General features: G+C 34.1%; 1 protein-coding gene across 2 annotated transcripts in view; it reads left to right on the plus strand.

Annotated features, from left to right (window-relative positions):
* Positions 1-751: 751 nt before the first annotated feature.
* PDE7A (phosphodiesterase 7A) overlaps positions 752-17,532 on the plus strand; it is a 134,371-nt gene continuing 117,590 nt past the window's right edge. For both annotated transcript variants that reach the window (XM_031946341.1, XM_031946343.1), the window contains exon 1: positions 752-923. In XM_031946341.1, the coding sequence (XP_031802201.1) occupies positions 786-923 (138 nt within the window). In that variant the 5' untranslated portion in view covers positions 752-785. The remainder of the gene's footprint in view (positions 924-17,532) is intronic.

The raw sequence follows: 17,532 nt of genomic DNA on the forward strand, positions 1-17,532 counted from the left end.
CCTCAGCCTCCCTCCGACGGGGACGACGGCAGCGCCATCCAACAGCGCGCGGCGGCGCGGCGTCGTGACGTCACAGCGGCGGCGGAGGTTGGCGCACTGTCTGGGACTGCAAAGTGTGAATTACGCCGGGCTCGCGCGGGCGGCGGAGTGAAGGCAGGACGAGGGGGAGGGGAGGACGAAGGAGGAGTGGGGAGGAGAAAGAGGAGGAGGAGGAGGAGAAGAAGGAGGAGGAGGGTGGCTGCAGCGGCGGTAGAGAAAGCCAGTCGCCTGTCCCGGAGCCTCGCGCGCCCCTGGGTCTCGCCGCCAGCAGCAACGGTCTCTTCTCTCCCTCTGTGCTAAGCTCGCCTCCCCTTCTTTTTAAAAAAATTCTTCTGCCTGCCCCGATTTTCTCTCCCCGGCCAACCGAAGATCCCGAGGCACCTCCGGGACTTTGCGGGACCCGCTCCGCTCCGCTCCACACCCCCCTTCCCTCTTGACAATAGCGGGGCGCGCGTCTCTTAACAGTCGCCGCCGCTGCTGCGTCTTCCCGGCGGGGGAAGTAGGGGGCGGTGGGGCTGGGGCGGGAGGGAGGGGGAGGGGGAGGCAGGGCCGGCCCCCGTCCCGGGGAGGCGTGAGTGCGGCTTCCCTTGCCGGGGTCCGCGCCGCTGCCGCCTTCTCCTCCTCCTCTTCCCTCGCCTCCTCCTCCTCCTCCTCCTCCTCTCCGGCGCTGCCTGGGTCCCCCCGCCCGGCGGCTGCGGGGCTGCGGCGGGCCGGGGCCGGGCCGGGGAGCAGAGCGGCTGTATTCAATGGAAGTATGTTACCAGCTGCCGGTGCTGCCTCTGGACAGGCCGGTCCCTCAGCACGTCCTCAGCCGCCGAGGAGCCATCAGCTTCAGCTCCAGCTCGGCGCTCTTCGGCTGCCCCAACCCCCGGCAGCTCTCGCAGGTAACCGCCGCAGCCGCGCGCCCGACAGACCCTTCCCCTGCCCGCCGTCCCGCGCCGGCCCCGGCCCCCGCCCCCTTTCATTGTCTGTGGAGCTCCGTTCGGTAACCTCGGGAATCCCTTCTCTTGCCGTCCCCATCCCCCGCAATCAGCCTGTTCTTGCAGTCCTGCTCCCTTCCATCCAGAGAGGTGGCCTGTGGGTGCTCACCTCCCCACCCCTCAATTTCGCCCAACTACACATAGACACTTGCCTGCCTCCCTCCAACCACACACACACCACCCCTCAGCTCCTCCCAACTACACACATGCCTGCCCCCCATCCCAACACACAGTCCTGTCTCCCCAACCACGTACACACCTCGTTTGCCCCAAACCTCAATTCACTCAACCACACACGCCTGCCTTTTTCCATTCGTTTGCACACACAAGTACCCCCCCAGTTGTCCCCCAAATACACCCCCCATCCCTTTCTCTTCCCTTCTATGACCAGCCTATTAAATAAAATACCCGGTTTTAACCCTCTGCTTTTCAACCTGACCCACCTCCCATCTAAAAATTGCCTGCCCCCTAGGTAACAGCCAGGAAAGGAACACCTGTCCTCTTGTCACTTGACCCTTCTCCAGTTATACCCTTCCGCCTAGATTTTTTTCTCCATCTTCGAAGTTCTTCTGAAATTAATCTTCTCCCGTTCTTTTAAATGCGACTTTTTAACCTAAAACAAACAAACAAACAAAAAAACAACCAAAAACCCAAACCGGAAAAAAAAAAATCAACCCTGGACGAACCTTCCTCATTTTCTTTCGGCAGCCTTTTTACCCCTTCAATTTTGTACCTATATTATAAAGAAAAAAAAGTGAAGTTTAGAGAAAGATAAAAATATATAAAAAATGACCAGATGTTTTAAGCGTGATTCCTACTTTTTAACTTTAGAACTTATTTGGAAGACAGGAGCAGCTGATGAGACTTCAAACAGAACAGAGTTGTATTGAATGAATGCTGCTAGTAGTTGAGAATTTAGTTGCCATTCGTCAGATGGTCATTTTGACAGAGCTGGTTCGGTTATTTATTACTTTTTTTGTGATCAAGTGTGTTCTCTCAGTCTCTCTTTCCCTCTTTTCCCCTCTCTCTCCCCTTTTCTCTTTTTTTTAAGTCTCTATACTTCCTACATCCTTTGTAAGCCCCTTGAAGGGAGTATTAAACCATTATGTCTACTTGCTCATTTCAGGTGATCAGTAAAAATTTCTTTAGTTAATAAGCAAATGAATTATTTACTTTAAATACCTGCAAAGAGAAAGTATTTTAATTCCCACTCCTAAACTTGTTCATCATAGGATGGTACTGTGTTAATGGGGATCTAGTGGATGTTACTATAACAGTAAATGCTACTTTTTATACACTTTCATTAAAGAATGAATTGTGTCATAGTACTGAAATGTATTTGACAAACTATCACTGTTTCCAATTCTGTAAAAATGATAATGATTGTGATGATAATGGTTGTACTAAACAGGTTATTGGGAGGGAGTTAATATATGTAAAACCTGAAAGTATTATATAAATGTTAGCTATTATTCAGAAGTAGCTTCTGAAAATCAATGACATGTCTTTCTTTATATGCTTATAGAACCCTTAGGTTGCAGAATTGTTGAATTTAAAATAACACTAAAATATGTGGCAGTAAGAAGTCTTGTTATTTTTCCCTACTTCTAAAGTAATATTTTGCTTTCACAAGCCAGCAGTTACATGTTGATTTTCAAAACTGATTTCATTTCAAGATATAATCAAGAAGACAATCACTACTTATAAAATAAGAGAGTAAAAATCATTTGTGTTCCCTATGAAGAAAAGATATAAGAAGGGATATCCCAAAGGGATTAAAGTAAGTAAAGATGATCTCAGAGGTTTTTACCTGATGTTTTAATTAATCCAGAGAGACCAATTTTAAGTCCTGATATTTTCTTAGTTCATTTCCTAGTATGCATTGTAACTGTATGAAGGAATTTTAAAAGTATTATTGGTGGCAGACAAGAAGCAATAATAATTATATAGATATTTTCTGCCAACTTCAAAGACATTTTCCATCCTTCTAAACATGAAGCAAGCAGACTGGGACTTTTGTAAATCTAGATTATAAACTTCCATAATTAAAACTACTACTTTTCCTAATTAATTCTTTGCTCAGTGTTTATTGAGTCACTTGGCATTAATACATTTTTTGTTGTTTTTTGGGGGAGAAGAATAGGATTGGAAAAGATAGGAGAACAGGGCCTTCATATTATAAGGAAGTATATGCTGGTGAAATCTATAGGTTATATTTTCTTAATGTCCAAGTGCAACAGATATATTTTTAAAGTCATTGCAAGGCCTAATAATGCAAAAAAGAAATGATTCTCAGCTTTTGTTCAGAGCTCTGGAAAATGAAAAGATGCTTGCCTAAAAGTTATTTTTCTTATTTAAATTATTAATAAACTGTAGACATAACTTCTATTTAGATTTAGTTGCATTTTTGAAGTACTTATAAGCCTTAGTTTTTTTTGACTAGCATTAATTTTTATAATGAGCACTTTTCTGTCGCACAACATTTGAAATGTTATCTTTTTCATTAACAGCATTTTTCATGTTAATCATGTTAACGATGTCATTGTTAGATATCAGCTTCAAAATAAATGACTATACTGTCAGCATTAAGGTACTTCATAAATCCATTGTTTATTTGGCAATTTCATCTTTTTTGAAACAATAGCTGAGTAAAAGTATCACTACCACCTCCTAGGCAGCCAGTTAAAGAATTCTTAAAAACTCTTGGTGGGGGTGGGGTGGGGTGGGGGTAGGGGAGAGAGAGAGAAAGAGAGAGAGAAAGGAACCTTAAATAACACAATTTTCTCACTTTGTTAAAATACAATAATAGATTGTCATAATGATGATTCAGAATCAACAAGAAAAGATTATTATGGGCACTCTGCTTTAAGATAAAAACTTGCAATATTTTTGAAAGATTAAAAATGGTCAAGGTGTTTTAAATGTTATTTATTGTTCATAAGGAACTATTTTTATTTGTTGACTTAAAAATTAGAAAGCTCTTTGTCATCTAGTCCTGCCCCACTCATTTTACAGATTAGAGAGGTTTAGTGATCTATTAAGGTAACATAGGTAGTAATTGGCAAAGACTGGATGTGAACCTAAATCTTCTGACCCATCCCACATGATCTGGAAAAAAGCATGTGTGTAGAATACTTCCTCAGATATATTAGATGACATTTAAATTATATTGAATTTTTGTTATCAGATAATATGCAATTTTTTCTAGATGATTAACTTTAAACTTATTTGAGCCTTACCAAATAAAATGAAAGAAGCATGTATTTGATTATTGGGTACATATTTAGATTCTCTTACCAGTTTAAAAAAAAATATTACAAGAGTAGTGATTTTGAGGAATATCTGTATTGGAATAGGAAATGCTTTTTGTTGGTGAGTTTAAATTCATGTCTGAAATCTTCCCGGAAGAATCAGAAATGAAATTTTACTTAGGATAGAAATTTCCATCTGTACAGGAAATTTTAACATAATGCTATTGTCTGATTCATAAGTTCAACATAACCAGGTGACTCTTATTTAGTGTTATCCTGTTCAATAAGTACAATATACAAAAGTATATAACTTTTTGGTGTAGTTATTTAATGAGTTGTAAAGTTGACAGTTGCATTGAATTGTATAATAATCCTTCAAATTTGCTTTCTATTTTTCTTTCACAAAATTTTCTATAAGTCTTCAGATTTGTTTATACACTTCCCTATAGAGGAACCTAAAAATTAAGTTTTGACTTTTAAGTTTCTCTCATTTGCCTCTTCCTTTCCCCTCTACCTCTTTTAGTGATATATTTTATATTTTACAGTTTATGAGATGTTCCAGATCTTTCTGTTGAAGGGAAGAAAATGTGTTTCATCATTTCTGAGATTAAAATTGTTCACTAAAAAAAAGCTAAATTCTTAGTGATTAGAGTGTACTTTTCATCTTAAGTATTTTAGTTGAGTACTGTTTATCCTGGTTCTGCTTATTTAACACATCTTCCCCAAATTACTCATATTTGTTGGCTCTTGCTATAATAGTGATCCATTCCACTTGTATATCACAGTTTGAATAGCCATTCCTTTGTAAATGGTGTCCAGTTGGTTTTTGTTTGTTTGCTTCTTTGCTTTAGGGAACCATTCTGAAGACACCATTTCTTTTTAAAATCATGCTGAATTATAAGGAGATGGGAGTAAGGACTGGCATCTTGGCACCATGAATGCATATATGTGCAAATGGGCACGTTTCTTCTCAGAACCCTTTTCTCACCTTTTGGATCATGTGGAAATCCTTAAAATCGTAGTTAAAATCCAAACACTTTTTCAGAGTCACTGATTCTGAGCTTGCTTTTAGTTTTCTTTCAGATCCATATTCAAGAGTAATAAAAGATATTTTCAGTGAGTTTGAAATATTGTTTTGGTTGTTTGGTGCCTTAGTTTGAATTAAATGCTGCTGGGGATAGTGGTAGAGTCCACTTTCCCCTCCTTCTGTCATGACAGAAGCTCTAGATTAAAATATTGCCTCTGACACATTGTCCCTGTGACTCTTAGTGAATCATTTAATGGGGCTGCTTCCATGGAAACTCTCCCAAGACTTCAAACTGCAAAGCAAGTGACCTGGTACCTTAATAGAGAGCATTTCCTCACCGTTCTTCACCAGTGAGGTCACAGGTCCTATCCAAAAGAGGAGGATATTTTAAATAGTCTCTTTGGTTATGATTGAAGATTTTCCAGGAAGAAACTACAGCACTGACCCCCTCGCCCCCAAACCAAAACCAAAACCAACCCAAAACACTCAAGCTTTTCATTATTTAATGAAGTTGCTGATGCCTGAAATTACAAAGCTAATATGTTACTTTTATTGCCCTCTCCTGATCTCTTTTAAAATTTCAAGAGCCCTAGAAGGAATAAAACACTTAAGCTAAAAAGTTAGTCACCTGGGGCTTGAAGGAAATTGTTTGAGGTGACTTTTCTATGTGAACTGTATGGGATAGAGACGGATCTGTCTGAAAGTTTCTCTTGGGTGTTAATGTATCTAATTTTAACTTTGTGCTCAGACACTGATAACAATAACTGACATTGTAATAATACTTAAAGTTTGTAAAGTACTTTACATTTGTTATCAATCTCACTGGAATTGTGTAACAGCCCAGTGAAGGAAGTCCCAGCAGTGATACCTCTCAGACTTGGGATTTGAACCCCTGCCTTCCTAACTCTCAAGTCTCAGTACCTTATCCAACAGACTTCTTGTTGTTGTGATATAGCAATAGCTTGGATTTATGAATGGCCACTTTGTTTGATTACTTGCCAAGTCTTCCACTGATCTGGGAGAGATAATAAAAAGAAAACGTCTTCCACTGATCTGGGAGAGATAATAAAAAGAAAACTATATTCTGGGTTCTTAATCTGGGGTCTGTACTTAACATTTAAAAAAATAACTGTCATTATAATTGGTTTCCTTTGTATTCCTGTACATTTTATGTTATGCATTTAAATGGTATGTTGTTGTAGCCTGAAATTACAATGTGTTCATATTACTTGGATTGCCCTCTCCAGGTATCCTTTATTATTATTCAGAGAAGGGTTCTCTAGCCTTCATGAGAATGCCAAAGGGGTCTACCACACCAAGGTGTGACAACTCCTGTAATAGATCAATATTTTAAATAATGTTTCAAAAAGACTGAATAAAAAATGCTACAGCAGTGTATTCTTAAGATTATTTACTCTTGACTAGCATACCATAGTATAACAGTGGAAATCCTGTAAACAAAATGGACCACATTAATAATAAAAATAATAGTTACCACTTGATTATTGTAATAGTAATATTATAATTACAATATACAAAATATTGTAGTAATAATAATAATAATAGTTATTGTGATAATAGAAAAAGCCTTTACCAAAACCAACAATCTATTATTAAATATGAAAATAGCCTAGAAATAAATGGAATTTTTCCTTAACATAACAAATAGTTTCTTTCTAAAACCAAGAGTTAGCATCATTTGTATTGTGAAACATTAGTGAAGATCAGTTAAAGATCAGGTATAAATGAAATATAATCATTTTCAAATCTATTATTTGATAAATGTCTAGAATGTTAGACATACAATAAAATGAGCAATGATGGAAGCTATTGGTTTTTACTTTTAAATTTTTCCTATTGAATTGGGATATTTTGTAATAAAGTATTTATACTTGAGTGACCTAATCATGACAAGAAAACTTGGAATTTTTATTATGTAAGATAAAAGATTTTACTTTTTCTTAAGCATTTTCCCAGACATACTTTTTTCCCCTCAAAAAACTATTTACATGTTTAAGTGATACCATTTTATCTAAAGAGTTCTGATATAAAAATTTTGAATTTGCGTATGAATAAAATTTAAATGAAATAAATAAGTTGGGGAGGCAAAGCAAAGTTGTTTCTTCTTTTTTTAATTTTAGTTGTTTTCCACTCTGTATCTAGATAGTTTCTGATAATTGAGTATATATAGAGTTTGGTTGTTATCTCATATTTGTGAGTCATATGCATTGTTCTTTATTTCAATTTTACTGGATCCATTCTCCTTGATTACTGCTCCCTGCTTCCATCTGGTGGTGGGGAAGTTCCTTGATCTTCTGAAATCAATAGGTGACTTCAAGATCAGTTTTGGAGTAGAGAAAATGACCTTAAAGCAGTATCTAAATGTAAGCTGTTTTTGTTAGAAAAGAATGAACTGATAAGATGTATAAATTATAACATGATTTCTTTAAAGAAGTGGATACATAGTTTTATTGGTGGGCATACTCTGGCATTTGAGATAGATTGCTATCCTTGGGTAAATTGGTACCTGGTCTTTCTTTGAGATTTCTGCTTGACATCAGAATATATCACGTTGCATTCAGTCTGGTTCTTGGCTAATTTGTACAAGTCCTCAGATAACAAAGTTGCCAGGCCATATTGAAAACTTGGAAAACCATAGGACTTGCCAGTACTTAGAAAATTTTGATGATCCACATCACATTGAGGCCTTGATAAAGAACTTTTGGGGTGATTGTTCTCTTTAAAAGGGAATTTGAACTTCACAAAAAGATTAGTTTTCCGTTCTTTTCAGTCACAATATATATTTTTTTTAAATAGCAGAGTATATCTAATATTTTTGTGTGCTTTAGATCAACTATTAGTTTAGGACCAGGAAGACTGGAGTCAGGAAGACCTACTGTTCAATCAATTGCTGTTTCTTACTTTGAGTAGTTAGTTTTGTGATCTTGAGGGAATCCTTCTGTTCTAAGTGCGCTGTACAGTTCCATAAATTGGTTAAAGTAATCCAGCAGCTAGACTTTTTATAACAAAGCAAACATTTGAAACGAAGTCTGTATCAATGAATTTGAGGAGCAGTTAAGCAAATTACACTATATGAATGTTACTGCACCATAAGAAATGATGAATGTGAATAATTAAAAGAAAGGTAGGAAGACTTTTGAACTGATGCTTAGTAGAATAATACCACTAGAAAAACAGTTTGCACAGTGAGAAACTTTATAAACAAAACAATAAAATGAAATTAAACCCCGTAAATTATAATGGCCAAGCTTAACTCAGGGAATAGTTGAAAAAAATAATGCTTTTTAACCTCATTTTATATTACCCTGCCCCCCTCCCCTCATCTCCAGTTTTGTGATTTAACCACTGGCCTTCTTTCTGTTCCTTATATATATAAATACTTCATGTCCTTTTTCTATACCTTTGTGTTGACTATTCCCCATACTTGGAATATACTCCCTCTTTACTTCTCCATCATAGAACCCCATCTTCTTTCAAGATGCATTTCAAGAATCACTTTATCACCTTCTAAGTGAAGATTTTCTTGACTCCTTCAGTTCTGTGTCCATCTTCCTATATTCTATTTTTTGTCTTTATTCTATTTTTTATATTTGATGTATGTATATATGCACATGCATATGTATAATCTCTCTACTTTTGTGTACATGTATTCTCTCTCTTTTTAACACAGTAACCAACCACAATTCCTGAGAACTCCGGTTGTCTCTTAATAGAAATGTGATGAACTCAGTTGCAATTTGAAATGTAGTTTTGGACATGGCCAGTTCAGGAATTTTTGTTTGACTCTATATGTTTGTAATAGAGGTTTTATTTCTCTTACTTTCTCATTGTGTGAAACAATATGGATGAAAAGGTGGATATTTATTTGAAAAAAAATTTTTAAATGTAATTTAAAGAATAAAAAATAGGGGCTGTCATGGGTAGAACACTAGTCTTGGAGTTAGGAGGATCTCAGTTCAAATTAGGTTACTAGCTTTCTGACCCTGAGCAAGTCACTTAACCCCATTGCCTGCTGCATTCCCCTCCAAGACCCAATACCACCACAAATGAACAAAACCCCTCAACAAACCAAAAACAAAATAAAATATGGGTCTTTGTTTTAGAGAGAATCTTGAGTTTATTAATATTTGTAAGTTTGCCAAAACCAATTCAGCCACCTCCCTCCCTCCACACACACCTTTTCTCTTTCTTTGCTTGAATATATATACACTTATCAACTCCTGTTAGAATACAAACTCTTTGCTTGTGGGGATTGTTTAATTAAATTTCTATCCTAAGCACCTAATCGTTTTATTAATTATATTTGTATCCTAAGAGCCTGACACATATTAGATCCTTAATAAATATGAGTTGGTTGATTCTCTATTCCTTTATAGAAGATATGGGAAAATTCAGGTTTTGGGGGCATGGAATGTTTTATATATATTGTCAAATATGGGTTATGTGCTAAGTTTTGCTAAATTATTTTTTCCTTTTTAAAAATCTTTTAATTATTAAAAGGAAACTGACCAATTTGGGAAGGCTATCTTTAGAAAAATGTGATGGAAAAGACAATTTAGTCAAGCTAAATCTTGATAGAGCTGTGATGGACTCAAGTTGCAGTTGAGACATAGTTTTGGACATGGCCAATTCAGTTTGGCCTTGACAAACTGCAAAGTTCAGGCTTCTTTCTCTTCATATTTTTTTATTTTTTTTCATTAAATATTATTATTTTTTCAAATGAATAGTCACCTTTTCTCCTTCCCACCTTGCTGCAAGAAAAATAAAATCTGTATTACAAATATGTATAGTCATGCAAAACAAATTACTACATTGTCCATGTCCAAAAAAAAAAAAGCCTTAGTTTGCATTGAGTCTGTCACATCTCTATCAAATGGTGAGTAGCTTGTTTCATCATCCTCTGGAATTATGGTTGGTCATTTTGTTGATCAGAGTTCCTAACTCTTTCAAAGTAACGTATCTACAGAATTGTTTTTGTACAAATTATTCTCCTGGTTCTGCTCACTTCACTCTGCATCTGTTTCTACAAGTCTTCCTAGGGTTCTCTGAATCATACTTTTCATCATTTCATGTGCAATAATATTTACATAGTATTATAAATGCTTATTTCCTTTCTTTATATATTTCAGCACAATAATAGTCTATCATATTTATGTACTGTAACTCATTCAGCCATTCTCTAATTGGTAGACACTCTCTTAGTTTCCAGTTCTTTGAAACCTCTCCCGCATCCCCTAATTTCTACAAATATTTTTGTACATAGGGTCTTTTATTTCTTTGAAATATAAATCTACTATTGGTATCATTGAGTCAAAGGATCATTGTTTAGTAGCTTTTAGGGCTTTCCTAATTGGTAGGATTAATTCATAATTACCAACCTTAATGTACTAATATATTAATTAGTATATTAATAAATCTGTTTTCCCATTAGTTCTTTTAGCATTTGCTTTTTTTTCTTTTTTTTTTGGTCAACTTTGCCAGTCTGGATAAGTGTGAGGTAGAATCTCTAATTTGTTTTATCTGCATTTCCTTAATAAAAATATTAATAGTTTGAATTTCTTTCTTTGAAAACTTCCTTTTACTTTTGACTATGTATCAATTGGATAATCTCTTATAAATTTGACTCAGGTTTCTCTATGTTTTAGAAATGATATCTTTATCAAAGAAACTTGCTGTAAAGATTTTTTTTCCTTCACTTATCAGTTCTTCTAGTTTTAACTAATTTGGTTTTGGGCAAAAATTTAAATTTATATAATCAACATTTTTTATTTTGCCTATTGTGATTCTATTTTATTTGGTCTTGAATTCTTCCCCTATTAATAGATCTAAGATAATTTTTTTGTATAATTTGTGATGTCATCCTTTATGTCAATCATTCTTATCCATTTAGAGCTTATTTGCCATTTTTTTTTCAGTTTTCCCAACATTTTTGTCAAATACAATCATTTCTACTCTGATGATACATACACTTTATTAAAATTCAATGTGCTCTGCAAAATCAAGAAATTGAAACTTTAAGGCTTATGGGGAAAATAGGGTTGGAACATAACAGAAGTATCATTGGTGATATAGAAAAAGGAAAAACTTCATAAAAATGATTATACATATAGTTTTTTACATGTTAAATAGTCATGTGAAGAAATGCATAAGTACCATAATATAATTGTGGTACTTAGTCTGCTGCTCTAATATCCAAGGGGGCCTGGACTAGCTTTAGGGACTTGGGACCATGGTAGGTCATGAATAGAAAAGTGTGAAGGTCAGCTTCTCTACTCACAATTCATACTGCACCAAAAGATATACAAATGGTAGTTTGCCTTGGGGAAAAAATCCTAAAGTAATTTTGAGATGGACTTGTCTGTTAGAAAGATTGTAGTCTGTAAATTTACTTTGTGAAGTAATGGAATTTTCTGCATTCTTGCTTTCTTTTAAAATTAAATCTAGTATAATCAAACTAAAATTCACATTATGCATAGATTGTTCCCCAGGATATCAATCAAGTTGGAAGAAATTAAAGTTTTCAAAACTAAACAAGTCAGCAAAGCTGAACTGTGGTGAGTTCTTGCCCTAATAGCTAGAATCTTTGAATGAAGTTGGAATCAAATGCTAGGTTCATGTGCTTCTTTGTATTATAGTACCTAATCTGTTTTTACTAATTTGATAACATTTCTTAACTCAAACTTCTCTTTCCGTTTCTTAACTCGATACCAAATTGTTTAATGATTCAGTTTTGTATGAGATTTGATACTATTAGATCCCTTTCCTTCCCATTTTTTTTCAATTCTCTTAAGATTCTTGTAACTATCTCTAACTCTATAAAGCATTCTATTTTGATATAATATGGAATAAGTTAAAGAACACTGTTATTTTTATTAAATTGATTTAACCTGCCCACACAAGTGATATATTTTCAGTAACTTAATTCTGTCTTGATTTGTGTAAAGAATGTTTTGAACTTGGGTTTATATGGTTCCTGTATTTGTTTTAGCAATAGATTCCTAAGGAGTTTATATTTTCCATAGTTATTTTTAAATTTATATATATATATATATATAAATGTATTTTATATATATATATATATGATTTTGTATGTAATATATAAATTATATATATATATATATATAATTTAATATAGAATTTCTCTTTCTGATAAATTTTATTGGTAATATACCAAAATACTTAATGTTTATATGAGTTTATTTCACATCCTACCACTTTGTTAGTTGTTTTAGTTTTTTATTGTTTTAGTTATTTAAAGTTAATTTTCTAGAGTGGAAATCTATGCCTGCCTGTCCTTATGCTTGATCCCTCAATTTCTTTTCTTGTCTTATTGCTATAGTTAGCATTTTTAGCATTCTAATAAATAGATGGTAATGAATATTCTTGCTTTACCCTTAATCTTGATGAAAAACTTGATATTTTCATTATAGATAATGCTGGCTCTTGGTTTTAGATAGATAATATTTATGGAAAGTTAAATAAATAAATATGTATATAATAAATATTATTGTGTACCAGAACTTGTGCTGAAGGCTTTAAAAATATTGTTCTTCATAATATCTCTTTGAGGTATGTGCTGTTATTTTCCCCATTTTATAGTGAGGAAACTGAAGCTAATAGAGGTTAAGTGATTTGCCCAGGGGAACACAATTTTTAACAAATTTTCCTGTATTTTCTAATGATTTTTAAAAAACAAGAATGGGAATGACACAGCATCAGAAGCTTTTTCTCATCTCTTGATAATAATCATGTTTTTATTATTATTATTAATGTGTTCATATGTTTGCAGTTTTCCTAATAATGAACCAGCCTTAAGTTCCTGCTTGTAAGACCAAGCTTATCATAATATATATTTTCATGGATATTGGCCTATGACTTTCTATCTCTAGTTTGATTGTTCCTAGTTTAGACACTAAGACTATATTTGTATCATAGAAGAAAACCGCTAAGATCTCTTCTTTAACTATTTTTTTTCCAGTTTATGTAGAATTGTGTTGAAGTAATTAAAAAAAAAGTTGATAGAATTTATTTGTAAATCCACCTGGTCCTGAGATTTTTTTCCTTTGAGAAATTAGTTTATGGTTTGTTGAATATATCTAAAAAGATTTTTCAAGGTCTGATTTCTTGTTCTGTTAATCTGGGCATTTTGTGTTTTTGTTCATCCATTTTATTTGGAGTGTTATTTGTATATAATTAGGTAAAATAGTTCTTAATAGATTCTTTTTTAATTTGTTGGAAATTCATCTTTTCCATTTGGATACTTGTAATTTGGCTAACTTTTAAAATCACATTACCTTAGTGGTTTTATTAATTTAAAAAAAAAAATCTTTGCCTTTTTTAATCACTTTGATTTGGGAAGTTAATTTTTTTTTGTTTGTTTTCCAGGTTTTTTAGTTTCATAACTCATTGATTTATTCTTTCTATTTTGTTGATAAAAATGTTTTAGAAACAGAAATTTTCCTCTATGAACTTCTTTGATTACATACACTTTTCCCTTCATCTATTAATAATAATTATTTTTTTTAATCTTCCTACTATCATGTTCATATGTTTGCATTTTTCTTAATAATCAACCAGCCTTAAGTCCCTGATTTAAGTCCAAGCTAGTCATAATATATTATATTTATGATATATTTTTGGATTCTCCTTGTTTTGTTTTAAATTTTTTTGTATTAATATTAATTATGGATATTGGTCTATGATTTTCTTTCTCTAGTTTGATTGTTCCTAGTTTAGGCACCAAAACTATATTTGTCCCCAATTTTGATATATTAATTTTTGTCATTATCTTTGATGAAATAAATAGTTTTTATAGCTTTGTTATTTGATTCACCTATTCTTTAAGATTAAGGTATTCCATCTTCAATTTACAATTTTTTTCCAGTGGTTTTTTTTTTGGGAGGGGTTGAATATGCATTGTGTTCTATAAAATAATGCATTTTGTTATTTGTACTTTTTTTGCATTTATTTCTGAAATTTTTATGCCCTAATGAAATGTTCAGTTTTTATGAAGTTACCATAGATAGCTTAGGAATTTGTATGCTTTTTTTATTTCCATTCAGTAATGAACAAAAATTTGTCTTGTCCAGCTTTCCTAAAATCTACTAAAGTATTTTACTTCTTTTGTTCATTTATTTGTTTTTGTTTTTATTTTGGTTTGGCTCTCATTTTTTTGATTAGGTTAATGTAGGTCTGGAAGGGGTAAATTGTGGCCCTCCACTAATATACACTCTCTTTCTCTTAACTGTTCCTTTAAGTAATTGAATGTTGTACTACTTAGTGTATGTATTATTAATAATGAGTCATTGTCAATGGTACCTATTAGCAAAAAGTAATTTTCTTGTTAATTGTCTAATTGTCTTTTATGGGTTGCTTTGTCAAACATCATACATACCCTGCCTTTTTTTTTTTTTTTTTAACTTTTCACTGAAGTAGAATAGAATTTACATCAGTCTTTTTTTTTTTTTTTTTTAACTACTTTGTTTTTCTGTTTCCACATTGTTTCATGTAAAAAACATATTGTTGGATTCTGGTTTCAGATCCGTTCTGCTATCTTCTATTTTATGAGTGAGTTTATCCCATTCATATTCATAGTTATGGTTGCCAATTGCCCATTTCTCTATATCTTATTCTCTTATACTTTTCATTCTCCATTTCCCATTCCCTAGGTTTGGTATAATCTGCTTCTGCTTCCCTTTTTCTTCCCCCTTTACCTGGTCCTCCCCAACTCCATTGCTCAATAATAACTTTTTGTCCTTTTCTTTTAAACTCCTCTTTGAAATCCATCCATCTCAGAATAATTTGCCTAAAATTAATCTCCCTTAATCTGCCCTCTCTCTTTTCCTTCCTTTATTTACCCTTTTCCTCCTCTTTTTTTTTTTTTTTTTTTTTTTTTTGCACTGAGGCAATTTGGGGTTAAGTGACTTGCCCAGGATCACAAAGCTAGAAAGCATTAAGTGTCTGAGATCAGATTTGAACTCGGGTCCTCCTGACTTCAGCGCTGGTGCTCTATCCACTGAACCACCTAGCTGCCCCCTTTCCCTCCTCTTTACCTGTTAAGTGAAATGTGTTTTTGTATCCAAGTTTATATATTTATGTTCTCTCTTCTTTGAACATTTAAAATGGGAATAATATTCAAATGTCACCTGTTTCCCACCTCACACTCATTTCTCATTTGTGTAATTTTTATTTGAGTATTCCAATTATTTGAAATAATTTTTCTCATCTTCTGACTCTCTTCTGCACTATATCTGCCCAACCTCCACTGCAGTATATCCTCTTTCCTTCCATTTTTCTTTTAAGATCCTCGAAACATTACAAAAAGCACTCCTAGACCCTTTCTTTAATTAGACTTTTTCCATGATGATGATAGTTGTGAGGGGATACAGTTATCATCTTTCTATTTAGAATATATATAGTTGGTCCTTGTTTATTAGTTCCTTATATTTGTTCATGTTTATCCTTCTCTGTTTATTTTTACTCTTGTGTTTGTATTTTTTTAAATATGTTTTTATTTTTTAAAGCTTTTTATTTTCAAAATATATGCATAGGCAGTCCTCAACACTTACCCTCATAAAACCTTTATGTTTTTCTCTCTCCCTTTTTCCCACATCCTCACCCAGATGGCAAGCAATCCAATATATGTTAAACATGTGCATTTCTCCTATATGTATTTTCACAATTATCATGCTGCACAAGAAAAATCAAATCAAAAAAAAAAAAAAGAAGAAATTGTAAACACCAATAAAAAAAAAGTGAAAAAATACTATGTTGTGATCTACACTTAGTCCTTACAATCTTCTCTCTGAGTACAGATGGCTGTCTTCATCTTTTGTGTTTGTATTTCAAAGTTTATACTTAACTCTGGAATTTTTATTGAAATCCTTGATTTTATTAAAGGTCTATTGTTGGATTTTTTAAAAGCAATATTTGTTTTGTTGTTTAAATAATTTTTGGTCGTTTTTCCCAGGAAGATCAGGAGTGAAAAAAGATTGCCCACTATCACCATTATTATTCAATATTGTATTAGAAACCCTAGCTTCAGCAATTAAGAGTCAAGAAAGAGATTACAGGAATTAGAGTAGATAATGAGGAAACCAAACTCACTCTTTGAAGATGATATAGTGGTATACTTAGAGAACCCCAGAGATTCTACTAAAAAGCTATTAGAATACATTGTTGGTGGAACTGTGAATAATCCAACCATTCTGGAGAGCAATTTGGAACTATGCTCAAAAAGTTATTGAACTGTGCTTACCTTTGATCCAGCAGTGTTACTACTGGGTTTATATCCCAAAGAGATCATAAAAAAGGGAAAGGGACTTGTATATGCACGAATGTTTGTGGCAGCCCTCTTTTTAGTGGCTAGAAATTGGAAACTGAGTGGATGCCCATCATTTGGAGAATGGCTGAATAAATTGTGATATATGAATATTATGGAATATTACTGTTCTGTAAGAAATGACCAACAGGATGATTTTCAGAAAGGCCTGGAGAGACTTACACAAACTGATGCTGAGTGAAACGAGCAGGGCCAAGAGATCATTATATACTTCAACAACAATACTTTATGATGACCAATTCTGATGGACCTGGCCATCCTCAGCAGTGAGATCAACCAAATCATTTCCAATGGAGCAGTAATGAACTGAACCAGCTACGCCCAGCGAAAGAACTCTGGGAGATGACTAAAAATCATTACATTAAATTCCCAATCCCTATATTTTTGCCCACCTGCATTTTGGATTTCCTTCACAGGCTAATTGTACAATATTTCAGAGTCCAATTCTTTTTGTACAGCAAAATAATGGTTTGGTCATGTATACTTATTGTGTATCTAATGCATATTTTAATATATTTAACATCTACGAGTCATCCTGCCATCTGGGGGAGGGGGGGAGGGGAAGGAGGAGAAAAATTGGAACAAGAGGTTTGGCAATTGTCAATGCTGTAAAGTTACCCATACATATAACCTGTAAATAAAAGGCTATTAAATAAAAAAGAAAAAGAAAAAAAAGCTATTAGAAATAATTCATAACTTTAGCAAAGTTGCAGAATACAAAATAAATCCACATAAATCCTCAGCATTTTTATACATCACCAACAAAATCCAATAGAAAGAGATACAAAGAGAAATTCCATTCAAAATAACTGTCGATAGCATAAAATATTTGGGAATCTATCTACCAAAGGAAAGTCAGGGAATTATATGAGC

The sequence above is a fragment of the Sarcophilus harrisii genome, chromosome 1 (genome assembly GCF_902635505.1).
Source record: "Sarcophilus harrisii chromosome 1, mSarHar1.11, whole genome shotgun sequence".
Classification (NCBI taxonomy): Eukaryota; Metazoa; Chordata; class Mammalia; order Dasyuromorphia; family Dasyuridae; genus Sarcophilus; species Sarcophilus harrisii.